The 16624-nt window shown below is 49.5% G+C and overlaps 1 protein-coding gene across 5 annotated transcripts in view; it reads left to right on the top strand.

Moving 5' to 3' along the window:
* Positions 1-16624, top strand: part of NF2 (NF2, moesin-ezrin-radixin like (MERLIN) tumor suppressor) — a 100648-nt gene that overhangs the window by 70975 nt on the left and 13049 nt on the right. For 2 of the 5 annotated variants that reach the window (XM_044449004.1, XM_044449003.1), the window contains exon 16: positions 631-675. The exons of the other annotated variants lie outside the window; for them this stretch is intronic. In XM_044449004.1, coding sequence (XP_044304939.1) covers positions 631-666 — 36 coding nt within the window. In that variant the 3' untranslated portion in view covers positions 667-675. The remainder of the gene's footprint in view (positions 1-630; positions 676-16624) is intronic. 5 annotated transcript variants of the gene reach the window in all.

Below are 16624 nucleotides of genomic sequence, written 5' to 3'. Positions count from 1 at the left end.
TGCGGTGGCCCCCTTTCTCTGAAACACCCCGCTTCAACACTGCGTTGTTTACAGCATCGGTATTTCTAGAAGACTTCCTTGATCAACCGGATATGTTTTTAATTTGGTGCTCTGTTTTAAAAAAACATCTTAATTTAGGGTTGTTTTATTCTTGTTATCTTTTATTGTTCACTGCTCCAGAGTGTGCTTAGATGTCGAGCGTATGTAAGTGTTGTCAATAAACCTCCTCCCAAGGACAGTCATCGGAACAGATCTCATGTCTGCCTGCATGGCAAATCTTTGCTCTCAATCACACGCTGAGCGATGTCTAGTGCTAGGACAAAGAAGGGATCCCCCACGCATGCAAGTTGAGCTGACCAGCCCTTAGCAGCTGCCAGCTCTGGCGTATTAGTAAATGAGGAAAAAACATCCGATTAGTCTTACCATCCCCTTGAATTAATATGGAGCACGGCCCCACAGGAATGTCCTGCTGCTCAAGCCACAGCAGTGGGTTTCCTGGGGAACCGTGCCCATGGGTTGGAACCGCCAGGCAGAATCCCGTAGTGTTGTAAGGAATCCACCTTTGGGACGCTGGCCCTCCTGATTTCACAAAGGACCTTCTTTGTGTTTGTTCCCATTTTGCCGATTTAGCCTCAAGCCCAGGGCAGAAGACCTATCTGCATTTGAGACTTCCAAGTAGGTTATTTCAAGGTACTTTGTGTGTGGTGACGGGACGGTCCTCTCTCATACTAACGTCTGCATGAGCTTGCCTTGGCAAACCCGCTGCTGCAGTTGCCTTTCAGGGCCACAAAAGGCGACGGGGAGCTTGGCGGGCCGGTGGGGGGGGAACGCTTTGTGAGAACTAGTGACCTGCCACAGGTCACGTGTCGTCTGGGCTCCCAAGCCACATGATGCGGTGGGTGCCTCTCCCCTTCGGGTACTTCTCTGCCTTGGGCCCACCTTCAACGTGGCTGACGCTTTGACAGCCCTTGGCAGACACCCCTTGGTGCTGAGGGGAGCTGCTCTAACACTGCTCTGCTTTCTGCGCTTCAGCGAGACCGGCTGTTAAACAATGCGGGCATTTGGGAGACACTGCCAGCCGGTTTGTACATCGTGCGGGTGTAAAGGGAGAGGGGTGCGTATACAGCGGTGGAGAGTGTGCGAAGGGTGCTCCATGTGGAGAGCTGTGCCTGCAGAGACGCGATTAGCGCAGCTCTGCCCCCGCAAAACGCTTATGCGGGGGAACCCAGCATGGATTAGCGGTGAAGTTCACTGCGCATGACGCTCGCACGTTACGCTCTCTGCCTGGTTGGGAAAAGAGGCGATGGGGTGCGCACAGGTACGTTCCGCCTCTGGGTGAGGGGAACCACTGCCTCCAGGCAGAGGTCAAGCCAGGGCAAGCTGCTTCGTGTCTCTTCTCCTACCCATCTCCTCACTGTTTTTCAGCAAATGGGCAGTTGCGATCGCTCTTTTGGCGCCTCCTGAAGCTGCCCGTTGACGCTCTAGTCCGGCACGTCAGGGCAGCTCCGTGGCCTGTGGAAGCCTTCACCATGGGCTGCCCGCTTGCTCCTCTGCTTCCCATTTCGCAGTTTGTGTCGCCTGCTCTTGGCAGCCAGGGATGCGGGGAGAGCAAAGGACGCCAGCATCAGGCAGGCAGGAAGGCCACTAAGAGGCTTCCTGTGGGGTCGGCCTGAACTGGAGCAACTTGCCACCATTGCCAAAAGGGTTTCTCTTGCGGTGGGAGGTGGTGTTTTCGGTAGAAATGAATTCTTGGCGTGGGGGGGAGAGATGGAAAGATTTATGGTTACCCAGTTGCTTACTGTTCCCCAGAACATTAATTTCGGTGGGACAGGTTGCTCCAAACCCATTTGTAGCCACTCTGCTTGCCTAAGAGTAGCACTGTGGACCACCAGTAGCAGAAAATAGCAGCACGGGTGCTTTGGACTTCAGCTCCCAGAAGCCCCTGAGAGTAGTCGTGAATGCTGAAAGCTGAAGTGCAAAACATCAGGAGATGAACTGATAGATCACCGATTGTGTAACTAATCATAATATTGGGTCAGCTTTGAAGGCAGGTTGGTCTCAGGAACAAACGTGGTACAATGTGGTTTGTACCACGTGGTACAAACCTTCCATTGGCTGTCAAGGAACAAAAAGTGACATGTTTGCACCTTGGATTCTCGCTCGCATCTTGGCCATGACTCAGATGAGCATTTTATTGGTTTGAGTGTTTTTGTTTTGCGGGGAAGGTGTGATGTTAAATTACCCAGTTATCTGAGGCCTAGTCTGCAAAAACCTTGCCCATCCAAAAAAATTGGGCTAGTGACTGACCGAGCAAGGCCCAAGTACCTTCTGTGAGCATTTCTGTTGTCTTTGTTTTTTTCTCTTGGCTCGGCTCTTCAACTGACCCATTCTCGCTGACTCCTCCCCCCCCCACCCTTGCTCTGCCCCCCATAAGTCTGTGGAAACTTGCTTCCCTTCCAGCCTTAATGATGCAGAGTTACCCTTCTCACCTTCCTTGACCTTGTTTCCAAATGGCTGTACATGGGAGCAAGTGACTTGCAGATTGTGTTGAACGAGAGCGTCTGCCGCTGGGTAATGGCAGCTGCCATGCAGTGGCCGATCTGTTTCATGCAGCTGTGCCGTTACGTGTGAGCCCGCAGCGTGAAGTGACTGCCTGGTATTGAAAGCATGTGACGAGCTTGCTCTCAGTTTCGTATCGCAAGGATCTTCTGCTCCACCTCTCCTGTTTTGGCCTGGTTGCATTCACGTCTCTTGCAGCCCTTGTGGGAATCCATCCCTTCAGGAATTGCTTCTTTCTTCACGTGCTGACTGGTGACCCTCGCTTGTCAGAGACCCCAAAGCAGTCTTAGCAATGAAGAAGTGACAAAACAACCAAGATGTCCGTCAGAGGCACAACTTGCTTTAGATGTACACTTGCGATTTTTCATCTCGCCATTTTTAATGCCTGCTAGCACTTCTCCAATTTTGCCCAAATTACCAAAAGCTTTCAAATAAAAGCGCCATTCTTCTTGGGCAATAATGCTTCAGCAGATCTTGTGTGCACTTCATGCTACAGAATTAATCCTGCCGTTGCACTGAGACAAGCTGCATTTTAGGCGTAGCTTATTCTGTACTTTTCCCTGCTGAGCATAATATGTTCTCCTTCTGTTTACCATAGAGCCAAACAGGATGCAAAAGCCTCATCCCTTGTACAAAATCTTTTCCACCCTCTGAATGTTGAAACTTTGCCAGGTGTTGCCTATGCCCGTTAAATCATATATTCAGGGCTAGAAACTTGTTTTTAAGATTCTCGGGAAGCTGACTTCTATACAAGGGCAAGCAACTTTTGGTCTCCAGAGGTGGATGGAGTCCAACACTCATCAGTCCCAGTCAAGTGGCCAGAGATGATGGGTGTTGCAGTATAACATCTGGAGGGTTTCCATGCTTCGTACACCTGCTGTGTATTGTGGAACTGTGGCATTCACTAATGTTGGTGGCAGAGCACTGAAGGGCAGATCAAATTGCTGTCCTTGTGCAGGTGTTGGCTACATTGTGATGATGCAGTTGGTGAACTGGGAAATGTTGAATCTTTTTCACTTTGCAGCATGTGTGTATGTGCATCTAAAAATATTTTACAGTAATAGCTTTATGTAGTTTGATACTGGAGATGATCATTTTCCAATCATTTAAGAGCCTTCCTTTTAGAAAAAAAATTCTGCCCTTGCTAAAAGTTACATTGAACCTCTTTGCACCTACCTCATGTTAAATTCTCTCAAGTCAGTGTTTTTTTAATGTAGTCTATAAATTACTCTGACCAACCCACAAAAAACTAGGCACTTTTAAAAAAATCCATATGTCTTGTCAGAAAGAGACTGCAAAGCTGAAGTTTACTCTAGAGCCAAGCTGGTAGTGTTCACCATTAAGATTTTTCTTTTCTCCTTGATGCTAAAATCAACAGTGGAAATAAGCTTTTGCTACTTTTTATGAGCTATACAGACCTGTTGGACTTACCTTCTTGACTACTGTTAAGTGGTACAAATTGTATGTTGTGTGACACCTTCTCCACTCCTTGAGACTGCAGAGGAATGTTTCAGGCTAACCTTTCTAGGAAAAAGAAATGCAGAAAAGGAGCAAACAAACAGGTCTCTCATTTGTGGGGCTTCCAGTCTACATTTTATTCGGCAGTTAGGATGGGAGAAGGATGGCATGAGGAGGAGACAGGCATGATGCAATAAGAGTGAATGTAAGGAAAAGGTTCAGAGAAGGGCAAGAAAAATGATTGGGGGACTGGAAACAAAGCTGTATGCAGAGAGACTGGAAGAATTGGGAATGTGGAGCTTTGAGAAGAGAAGACTGAACTTGTCACACAGAGGGCCAGGACCCTTTCTTAGTCACCCCGGAGAAAAGCTTAATCGGCTTTAAGTTACAGGAATCCAAATCTTGGCAAAACATCAGGGAAAATGTTCTGACTGTTAGTGCCATTGGGCAATGGAACGGATGGCTTCGGGTGGTCGTGGGCTGTCCCACGCTGGAGGCAGCGAGATAGGCATCTGCTCGGGATTCTTTAAATTGGAGTCCTGAATGAAGTTGGACCAGTGGCCTTACTGGCCCTTTCCAACTCTGCAGTTCTGTGGAATTGCATTTATTTCATTTCTACCCTGCCCAATAGACAAAGCTCTCTGGGCGATTTCCAAAGATTCCAATAAAACATGCATAATGTAAAATATTTAACATGCAAAAACTTAAAGACATTGAAAAGACTGCGTCTTCCCAGTTAGCATGAAATACTGCAATAGTGAAGCGAACTCATTAAGGGAGTGACCCTTTGGTCTCTAGGCAGCATCTGGGGCCATGTGAAATCCAGCGTTCCTAGATCCAGGGCTGGAGATGGAGCTCCAGTGCCGGAGCTGGGAATCCGTGCTTTGACGCTCTGCTGCCTCCCCTGCAGCTGTCATGGAAAGAACTGTGCCAGCAGCCTCTCCGAGGTCGAGAAGTTGCCCTGGCTTTCTGGAGCGCAGAAGGGGTAAGGAGCACAGAGGCAGGCGTGGGAGATACGCTGGGTCTCTGCACTCTCCTTCCCTCCCCATCCAGAAGGCCCCCATCTGGCACATGTGCAGAGCGGGAGGAGCGGGGGGGGGGGGGGCAAAACTCCTCTCGCTCTGCACAGGATGCCAGCGAGTCTCTGAGTCCTGGCGGTTATGGGCCTCTTGAGTGGGCGGTGCCCAAAAACCTTGTATGCCATCAACCCCGGGAACAGAGGAAAGCCATGCTAGCCACACAGGGAGCAAAACTGATGCTGGGGCAGCCCCACGTTGGAGAATCTGCAGAGCCAAGGAATATTGCCCAGGCATCCCTGTCAGGAGCCGTCTGTCCAGGTAAAAGCCGAAACATAGCAATGCGCTTCCTTCCATTGCCTCTCTGGAACAGTTTGGTGGGCAGCGGCGCCAAAAACCACCTAGAAGTGAAGGAGAAACAACAAGAGATGCTTCCCATCTGTCTTGCAAAAGCATTCCTCAAATAGGATGAGGAATATATTTAGGCAGGCTTGGCTTTCATCTGGTCTTGGAGGGGAATGATGTCAGTGGAAGGAAAGGTTGCCCTGTCTGGAGTTGAAAGTGGATTTGCCGGTATCTCACCTTTCCCCTCTTAAGTTTATTTATTTATCTAAAACTTTTCTGCCCCGTCCGTCACTAACGTCTCTGGACAGCTTACAATAAGAAACAAAACAAACTAAAAAAACAAACACCGTGAGTTAGCATCCACAGTGGCAAAAAGGCCTCAAGATATTGTGCATGGATTCCCAGGTAGAGCAGGGAGCACGTGATGGGGCTGAATGTTTGCTTCTCAGACTTGATCTCTGATTTATTTTGAGACTCTTGAGTCTTCCGGGGTATTTGAGATCCTACCCAATTTTGTGTCATCTGCAAATTTGATAATCATTCCCTGCACTTCCTCATCCAAATCATTAATGCAAATGTTAATTAGTAGAACTGTTGAAGGGCACAGGAATGGGCCTTGCAGTGCCCACTCGTTTCCTCTTCCCAGTTTGAGAAGGGGCTATTCGTGAGCATGCTCTGAGTCTGATTCCATTGCCAGTTGTGGATCCACCTGACCGTTCCGCCTCGCTCTCTTTTTGCTAGTTTGCTACTCAGGACATCATGGGGCACTTTGCCAGAAGCTTTGCTAAGGTCAGGATAGATGGCGTCCACAGCACTCCCACAGTCCACCAGGGAGTCAAAAAACAAAATCAGATTAATCTGGCAGGATTTGTTCTTGAGAAAGCCATTTTGGCTTCTACTAATCACTGCATTGTTTTCAAGGTGGTTGCGGACCGACTGCTTTATGACCCACTCCAGGATTTTTCCAGGGATTGATGCCAGGCTGACCAGGTTGTAGTTCCCAGGTTCATCTTTATTTTTTCCTTTCTTGAAGACAGGGACAACATTAGCCCTTCTCGAGTCACCTGGTACTTCCTGTCATCCATGATTTCTCAGAGGTAACAGGCAGTGGTCCTGAGAGTTCTTCCACCAGCTCCTGTATGACTCTGGGATGGAGTCATTGGGCCCTGGAGATTTGCACTCATTCCGCCCAATTAGCTGATCCCTGACCATTTGCCTATCAAACTTGAGCTGCCATCCTGTGCCTTCAGCTTGTACTTCCCCTTTATCGGGAAGGTCATAAATATTATGTTTGAGAGAAGACTGAGGACTTCTGCCTTCTCTTTGTCATCTGTTAGCATTTTGCCGTCCACACTGAGTAGTTGAACCCTCCCCCCCCGTGTTTTACTTTGGAAGTATCCGAAGAAGGCTTTTTAAATTGCTTTTAGCATCCCTTGCTAGCCTCAGTTCATTCCTAGCTTTAGCTTTCCTGACTCCACCCTTGCAATTCTGTGCTACCTGCCTGTATTCTTCCTCTTTAGCCTGGCCTTCCTTCCACTTCCTATATATGTCCTTTTTTGTTTTTATGTCATCTCCAAGCGTTTTGTGAAGCACATGCGCTTCCTCTGTTGTCTTTTACATTTCTTCCTTGTTGGAATTGCATGTAGTTGTGCCGTCAGGATTTTCTTTTTTAAGGTTTCCCATCTTGGATTCCTTTTCCCATTAGAGTCGTGGGACTTTGCTTACCATTTTTCTGAGTTTGTTAAAATTGGCCTTCTTAATTAGGGCACATATCTGGCAACATTTGGCTTTTGCTTCCATTATAATTAAGAACCCGAGGATGCCATGCTCACTTCCCCCCAAAGTTCCCATAGCTGCCACTTTGTCCACTAGGTCTTCCCAGTTGCGTAGGAGCAAGTCAAGGAAAGGAAGGCCCTTCCTGCACTTTCTGTTGGAGGAGGTGATCAGCAGCACGTGCCAGGAGTCTCCTGGAGTGGCTGCGTTCAGCAGAACTGCTCTCCCAACAGATGCTGGGGAAATCGAAGTCCCCCATAAACCAGCCCCTGTTTCTGTAAGTTGCCTGCTTACCATGGCAGTCGACTGCTCCTCATTTTTCTAGTCTGGGCCCAGCTAATTCCCAGGTACTGACACTGTGCACCTCAGGTACTCTGACTGCCAAATGTGTGAACAGACTCGGGTGAAAACTGTTGCGATTGGTTCTTTGAAAGCCTGCATTTGTTGTGCATTTCCACTGCCATCTCTGCTAGGCCCTCCCTCTCTGTCTGGGAGAGAGTGCTTGCATCTAGCAAAAGACCCCTCCCTCCCTTTCTCAGCAGAGTACTTCTTATGACCCAATGGAAATTGGGCACGCACATGGTGGGCATGTCATGAGCAGAGCTGGCTGGAGCCAGGGGTCAGACTAGATGGCCCGGGAGCCCCGTTCTGACTCGCTCTGTTTCTATGTTTCTATGAAATGAGGAAGTTAAGGAAACTCTAGTCTGGATGGAGGCCTCTACATAATTAAGCCCCGATGCATGAACAAGATCTGTTTTTGTGACCTCTGAGTTTTCTTACCCACTTTGTAAGATGTCTTCTCAGTTTTTCATGTTTAATTATGTGGTTAACATGCTAATCCCTTTTTATGAGCTCTGTGGGCACAGAGCAGGCAGCACCGCTGATCTCCTCCTCGTGCAGCCGGCTGGCTCCACTAATTCCAGCTGGCTGAGCTTCAGCGGGACTAGTTGCTATGGACTTCAGCAGGATATTGGAGGCGAGGCATTTCCTTGAGGGGAGGCTGTGCGCTCCCTCGCTCGCTTTGACCTCAGGGCTTCTCGTCCACAGGGCTGATGAACCAGTGCTGAATGCTCAGCAACAGCAAGCCGCGTTCGGAGTTGCTTCAGGTCGTACTTCTTCAAGCAGAAAAGGCCTGCATTTTGCTTCAGAGATGAGAGCGGGGGCGAGCCAGCCACCCTTACATGCTCCTCCTCACTAGCGCTCATAACATCCCTCGCCCCCTCAGGATCGAGTTACACTCATCTGTAAGTCCTGAGGAGAGGTTCTGGCGTCGCCACACCATTCCTCTGGATTTTTAGTGGGACCAGCTGAGCCATGGGTTGTCGGCAGAGCTGGGCGGATGGCAGGTACCTTGCCTGTGAAGGGCCTCGGTGCCCACCAGTGCTGTCCTCTGGCGTTTCGCTTGGGATTGGGTGCAGACCGCTTGGGCTTGCCTGTTGAGGCGACGGATTCTGTCGGTGCTCAGGGCTGCCAGGCAGGTTGCAGGGCAGGGTTCTGCTATGGGTCGGATCTTTGTCAGGCATCAGATTAGGTCTGGCCTCTCAGAGAGGCAGTGAGGAAAGCGATCAGCCCCCACGGAAAGCTCTCAGTGGGGCCAGAGGCCAGACAGAGCCGTCTGTCTCGGCAGCCTTGGACTGCAATGGCACGGGAGTGTCCGCGGCAAGGGCAGCTCCGATGGAGGAAGGGGAAGCAGCCCCTGGGATTATTCCGGCGAGGTGCAGTCCTTGGGATTCCGTCCTGTGAGCAAACCCTCTTCCTGAACTGTTCCCTCTGCAGCCTTCGCTGGGGATGGAGGTTTGGGTCCTCTGAGGCGGAGGGTTTGTGGTTCTTGTTCAGGATGGCAGCGGTCCAGGCGGAGCAGTGTCCTGCCTTGCATTACTGCAGCCCCATTCAGTCCAAGGTTCAAGGGCGGCGAAGTCAGTGAGGGAAAGCACGCGTTTGTCTGGATTGCTAAACAGGCGTCATGCTGGATGTTGTGAAAGTACTCGCACGAGTAGAACATCTTCAGGTCCGAAGAGGGGCCTGCCAGGCATGCCGTTTCTGTGGCTGACCCTTCAGGCCCCAGAGCCTTTGACTCGGCCTCTCACTCTGCCTCCAATTTCTCCATCTTCTGCAACAAAGAAAAACAGATGAGAGCTTGGAAATGCAGCCATGCAGTCGAGGCACAAACTGACACCTGGAGTGAACTGAGAGACTTCTTCAGCTCATAGAAACCTTCAGGTTGTTTTGCTGAGAGTAGGAATAAATGGGAAGTTCTCCCTGTGAAGGGATGTAACTAGAAATCTGTATTGGAACCAGTGATTTCAGTTTATTCATGCTGCTGCTGCTTGTTGCGAAGTCGCGTCCGACCCACTGCAACCCCATGGACAACATTCCTCCAGGCCTTCCTGTCCACCATCCCCCGGAGTCCACCCAAGCTCACACCCACTGCTTCAGTGACTCCATCCAGCCACCTCATTTTCTGCTGTCCCCTTCTTCTTTTGCCATCCATTGTTCCCAGCATTAGGCTCTTCTCCAGGGAGTCCTTCCTTCTCATTAGGTGGCCAAAGTATTTGAGTTTCATCTTCAGGATCTGGCCTTCTAAAGAGCAGTCAGGGCTGATCTCCTCTAGGACTGACCAGTTTGATCGCCTTGCAGTCCAAGGGACTTGCAGGAGTCTCCTCCAGCACCACAATTCAAAGGCCTCAATCCTTTTGCACTCAGCCTTCCTTAGGGTCCAGCTTTCACAGCCATACATTGCAACTGGGAAAACCATGGCCTTGACTATACACACTTTTGTTGGCCGGGTGATGACTCTGCTTTTTAGTATGCTGTCTAGATTTGCCATAGCTTTCCTCCTCAGGAGCAAGCATCTTTTAATTTCTTGGCTGCAGTCCCCATCTGCGGTGATCTTGGAGCCCAGGAAGGTAAAATCTGTCACTGCCTCCATCTCTTCCCCATCTATTTGCCAGGAAGTGAGAGGACCTGGGTGAAGTTTATTTGTACATGATCTCAAATTCACACATGATGGGAACTGTACATTGCCCAGAGAGCCCATGCAGAGTGAGCAGAGAAGCAGCAAGGTGTGCAGATGGCAGCAGGTTCTTCAGGTGGGAAAAACCAAAAGGGGTGGTGAGGAGCCCCAAAAGTGTCTCTCCAAACTGGGAGGATGGGCATCAAAGCAGCAAGTGCAGTTTAGACTAAGCAAGTTGGGGCAAAAACTCACAGGGTCAAATAGAAGCGGATGAGCTCTAAGCTAAGAGTGACTGACCAAAAAAGGGAAGTGGCGCTTGTAGCGGACAGCTGGGTGAAAATGCCGATCCTGCATCCAGCTGCAGTGAAGGCGGCAAACTCCTCTTGTGCGTAATGAAGAAGCTCAGAGTGCCAGAATTATACTGCCCCCAAACAACTGGTGGTCTCCCTGCAGTTAGAAAACTGTGTGCAGTTCTGGTCACTGTACTTGGAAGAAATGCAGAAAACGGCAATTGAGATGCTTTAGGGGCTCGAGCAATGTCATATGAGGAAAGAATTCAGCCGCTGAGATTGTTTGGCTTGGAAAAAAGGCAAGGAGGGAAAGATGTGCGGAATGATGCCTGGGCTGCAGAAGCGGGTAAGAAGGCATTTTCCTCCCTTTCCCATAATACTGGAACTCAAAGGGCTCATCCCGTGAAGCTGATTGGTGGAGATTCAGGACAGAGAAGGGCAAGTACAGAGTTAAAGTATGGCATTGCCTTGCACGAGAAGTTGAGATGCCACCCGCCTGGGTGGCTCCAAAAGGGGATAGGGCGGGTTCACGGAGGAGAAGACACTCAGTGGCTGCTAGCCATGCTGGCTGTAAGTGACCTCCAGGAGCAGAGACCGCCTTTGTATGCCAGTGGCTGGGGAGCATGGGCGAGAGGGTGCTGTTAAATTCCTGTGGGATCCTGTGAGCAGCTGGTTGGCCACTCCGTGAAGACAGTGCCAAACGTGATGGAATCCTGGCCTGGTCCAGGGGAGCTGCTCTTACGTTCTCCTTTTCTGAAATTTGTAAAGCTTGACGTGGAAGCTTGGCATCAGACACTGCATCTTTCTGATAGCGATTTGAAGCACAAAGTGGAGTTTGTACAAGTATTTTCAAAACACGGCCATGAAGGACATGGAGCCGTGAAAGTCTGCTTTCTGCAGAGTTGCTGTGGCAGCGTCAGCCTCCTCCTCAGTGTATTTACTCAGAAGCAAACGCCACTCAGTTGTGCACAGGCGTGCAAACTTTCTGTGCCAGGCACTCACATTCTACTATAAAACTCACGACAACCCTTTTATGGGTTTCTAAACTTTTGCATCATAATGCTGAGGCCAATATACAGTATCCAAACTCAGATGATAAAAATGTCCGTACTGATGGTTTGACTTCTGAATGTCATGCAATCCAACCCCCATTTCCCCAGCTGGCCAGAATGAAAAATCTACTAAACTACTTTGGGTTGCATGTCAAACTCCAGCCTGTATGGACTTTCTGTTATGAATTGCACAAAACCTGAGCATTCATACTTTTATTGCTCCATGCGATGCCCACACCGAAGGCTGTATGTCTCCCAGCCACCAAGTGGCCCATTTTACGTGCCAGTCACATGACCCACACTGTGTTCCTAAAGTAAGTGCTTTGTTGGTTTAAAAGCGGGCATTGGGTAGTTCACGTCTTTTCTCCCACCCCATTGGTTTCTCCGAAAATTGGGAAGCAGTTTTGTTCCCTGGCTTCAGGAATTCTAAGAACTCTGTGTTTCCAGGCACACGTGGTCCTGGAGGCCGTTGCGCATGTTCTGCAGCGGGGCCATCCCTGCCATTAGGCAAAGGGAGACAGCCCCCCCGGACAGCGCCTGCCAGAGGGTGGGCAGTGGTGGCCCTGTGCTGGAGCGCAGGGCTGTGTTTCCCCTGTGTTGCCTCCAGACCCTGTAGGGGATGCTGCCGCAATGCCCCGTATTTGCTTCCGGAACGGTGGGCAGGAACTCTCAGGCTACTTTGTGAGCCACCTTGGGAGCCTTTTTGGCTATAAGTACAGAAAATAAATAGTGGCCATAGCTATAATGAGATCAAATGGCTCCAGCTGGCCTGTGAATGTGGGATTGGCTCAGGGTGCAGCATGTCTTGGGTCAGCCCCATCTTTTGCTGGCCCTTATATGCATTTCAGCATCTCCTGAAAAAGCAGGGGACCAGTGTGCACCAGCCGTTACCTTGTGGTTTATGCTGGCGTTCCTATGATTGGCGCTGGTGCACTCCCCAGATTGCTGAGTGCAATCTGCAGTTCCAGTGCAGACAAATGGCCCATGATTGGTATCCCTTAGGGATCACCTGTTCTGTCGCCTTCTCCTGCCACACTGCCCGAAGCATGGTGGGTGGATGCGAGGGGCAGGGCCTTTTATGCACTGGCACCGAAACAGCAGACCTGTAGCAGCTTTCCTGCCTCTATCACTGCTTGCCTTGCCTTTTGCTTTGGAAAGGTTGGGCGCTTTCAGGCAGAGAGCCCCGAGGCTCCCATCACGAGGCACAATGCAGCTGCTCTGTCTGTTCTTCATGAACTGATTCTCTTCAGTAAGAAAAAAAAGACTGAAGATGCACTGGAAGACACTGGTGGGTTGTGATTCGAAGATGTCTGCAGCCACTGAGAAATTCTGTGAATGGGCAAAAGCAATTGCCGGGTTAAAGGCTCACTTGGAAGCAGCCGTTCCCTCTGCTGTCATTCTCTGCGCTGAGGTCGCCTTTCCAATCGCTGTTCTTCATGTGCAGTGCCTTTTGATTAGGCTTTAGTGGTTATTTTACGTTTTGTATGTTTGCCAGCTGTCCTTAGTACATTTTTGATTTTTAAAGGAAGGTGCGAGACAAATGTCAGACATAATTGGCATGGCTGAGGAGCCGAGAGCACGATCCGGTTCTTGTTAAACCCATTTGGCTGTCTCAGGGGAGCTGCCTCAGGCTTCGCATCTGTAATATGGGATAATAACATCAAGAGTATATATGGCCGGTTTTAAGAGCTACTCGGATAATGTTCATGGAGTGATTTGAGCGTTCTGAAGTGCCATCTGCATGTTTATGATTTAATAATGCATTATTTCTGCGGCTGGTTTTTACGGCACCCTTCCGCTTAAGACCAGGGCGGGAAGGACTCGTGCGGGGGACTGGAGCAGACCTCATAGGCAGCATGTGGCTCTGTGGACTCGTGGCTTGACCCGGGGAAAAGCGGCACCCTGTGATTTATCAGGTGGTAGACTGTAGGGACCGCATGTAGAAAGCCCCAGATTCAGAATATTAGCTAATTTATTTTAATACATCCAGGCGATTTTCAGTATTAAAATTGCATTGCAAATATAAATTATACTAAAACAGGTGGCCATGAATTAAAGACAATCATAAAGCAGTTGCTATACAATTGCAAACTGTCCAGGCAAATCTTAGACAAAAAGGACTGCAACTTGTGTCTAAACTGTAATTTATTATTTTATTTTTAATTATACTCTTTCTGTACTGCCCCATAGCCAAAGCCCTCTGGGTGGTTCACAGCAATTAAAACCATAAAATATGGCATGATGGAACATAATATAAAACCTTCCAGTTTAAAATGACCGTATAAAACCGGAGTAAAAACCAATAGCTGTGTGAAGGTTTAAAAATGCAATGAGGACACAGTCCTATGGCTTCCCAGCATCACTGGGTGGTCCGCCTAATTGTTCGGAGACCCCCCACCAAGGGCGCCATGGTTCAGCCTCTTCTCGAATGCACCTCAGGCAAGCAGATAAGGGACAGGGCGACCCAGCGTGGTTCCCGTTGTTCCCCTGTCTGGCACTCTATGGAACAACTAAGAGTAGCCACTGAGTGCAGTGAGACTGGAGGGTGCAGGATGGTGCCTGAACAAATTTAAAAACAATAGAAAGACGAAAATGCTTGGAGCACCCAAAGGAGGCACCACTGGTTTAATGAGCCCTTTGCCGTTTTGCAGTAATGCCCACGAACATGCCGACATGCATGCTTTGTTTCTGGAGGAGGGTATTCCAGAGAGCGGGTGCCACCACCACCAAGGCTCTGTCCCTGGTTGTCTCTGGATGGACCTCTGCAGGCCAGTGGCAAGACCAGGAAGGCTTCCGAGGAATATTGCAACAGCTGGGCCAATTTATATGTGGGGAGGTGTTCACTCGGATATCCTGGTCCCGTCCTGGTTGGTTAGGGCTTTATTAGCTGAGCATTAAAGTCTTAAATCTGGCTCGATAGCAAAAGGGAGATATGTGGAAGTGGCGAGATGCGTCGCATGAGGAAGTCGTGGCTGCATTTGCTTCTGAGCAGCCACGGGCAGCCACACAGAGTCCAGACTCTATCCCCAGCATCCTTCTTGGGAAGGGGCTTTTTCAAACATCCTGTGCCAGTCTGTATGGACCAGGAGATGTAACATTTCCAGAAATCGTAACGCCCTGAGGAAAAAAAGACTTTCTTTCCAGGGTGGGGAAGGACACTCTGAAATTAGGGAGATAATACCAAATGTGCGGTGGGTCTTTGCAGTTGCTCTTAGCAGATCTAAAGTCTCTTTCTTGCTTTAGGACAGCCTTCCCCAGTCAGGTGCCCTCCAGATAATATTCCATATTTTGTTATGGTGACTCTAATAGTCACAAACTGGGAAACTGAGCACAACTTGGAGGGTTTCTTAAATGTCTGTTAGCAAAACATACATTATATCAATTTTAATAAGGAATGGGAGGAATCCAAATTTTTTGGAATCTAAATTATACGTGCCCCCCGGCATCGTTATTTCCAGAAATTTTACATCTCTAGTCCTTCTGTAAAAGTTTTATTACATTGTTTTTAGAAATTACTGGGGGAAGCAAGTGCTGAATAACATTTATTAATACCTTGTCTTAAAAGTCTTCATTCATCATTTTAAAAGAAATTAACTTCCCAACCCAAAAAAATTCAGAAAAAAATTAAAAAGAGGCTAGAGGGAAAACAGGTCCCCATTCATTTTTCCTGTTCCCTCAGGTGTTCACATCTCAATGCATGTATGTATTTATTCCTGTACTGCCTCACAGCTGAAGTGCTCTATGTAGGCCTGTTGCCTGGGTGCCCAGTATCCTTGATCAGTTGCCTTGCTGCCCAACCCTGATGAAAGTTTCATATTTTGGAAGGCGTTCCAAAATATTTGGAGGGCACTGGGTTGGAGAAGTTTGGGGTAGAGAATCCTGGGCTAGAGGATCACTGCTCTGACTCTGTGTAAGGCTGCTTCCCTGGTTCTGCCATTAGCCATAAGGGTCCTGCTAGTACATCAGATGATAGCAGATCTTAGAACATCAGAACGTAAGAACAGCCCTGCTGGATCAGAGCAAAGGTGCATCCAGTCCAGCACTCCGTACACCTGTGGCAAACCCACCGGATCCCCCAAGCAGGGTGCGTGCAAGACGCCCCTCCCCCAAGCTCCTCAGCAGCGGGTGTTTGCAGGCAGGCCCCCTCTGGGGAAGGGGGAGCACGTGGCCGGCAAGGCTGGTAGCCTCCGATAGCCTCCTCCCTCATGAATGGTCCCATCCAGACAGGCGGCCACCGCCCCATGGCAGTGAATCCCATGGCTCAACTAGACGCCATGGGAAGAAGTCCTTCCTTTGATCTGTCCCAAACCTCCCACCAGTCCGCTTCACGGGACGAGCCTGGGTCCAGGTGTTACGGGAGAGGGGAAAAGGCCCCCTCCCACTTTCTCCGCCCCAGGCATCATTTCAAGCCTTAAACCATGTCTGGTGGGGCAAGGCGAGGGGAGCCCCTACACACGCTGGAGATGCTGGGGCACGGGGATGACAACGCAGCACGATCCCACAGACCCTTCTGGCCCCATAAGGGCAGTGGGGGAGGGGGGCATTGGGCCTGCGGTTCGAACAGGCCATGCTGCGGCCCACACAGGGCTCGCTGCTTGCCCTGCTGCTGGCCTATGCGTCAAGGGCTCTTCACTCCCGGAGCGAATGGATGTGGAGGTTGGAAAGCCATTCATGCTCCACCCCAGCTGTGCGTCTCCCGCGCTCCTCTGGCTTGATGTTGCTTTGAAACCCTGGTTAAAGGTTGGCTGTTCCCTCACTAGAGGAAGCTTCCTGAATGCCGAATTTCAGCTCCGTGCTGCACAGAGGAATTTGACTTTCCTTCCAATTATAGTGCAGAAGCACACCCATGAAAAGCCTCATTTGCAAGGGGAACCCTGGGAAGATAAAAGTGGTGTTAAAAGGAGAAGGCAGAGACATCAGGGTGACCTTCGGTACAAAAGACGGTCTCTGAATAGTTTGCCAGTGACAGGTAAATGAGATGCCGTTAACTTTTTATGCTGCTGAAATTTGAGGCGAGGCTGGTGGCACACTTGAAAAAAAGGTGGAAGATTGAATGTTTATATTTCGTAAGGCCCAAGTAAATGTTGCGTGCAAATCTATGCTACTGCAGCCTGATGTCAGCCTCTCCTTTTAGCTTTTCTTTTGAGACTAGCTGCTTCAGACAGGGCCATGTAGTAC

Source organism: Varanus komodoensis, unplaced genomic scaffold (assembly GCF_004798865.1).
Source record: "Varanus komodoensis strain SLA01 unplaced genomic scaffold, ASM479886v1 scaffold56, whole genome shotgun sequence".
Classification (NCBI taxonomy): domain Eukaryota; kingdom Metazoa; phylum Chordata; class Lepidosauria; order Squamata; family Varanidae; genus Varanus; species Varanus komodoensis.
Note: the sequence above shows the minus strand (reverse complement) of the source record. Positions and strands in the feature narration are given on the sequence as shown.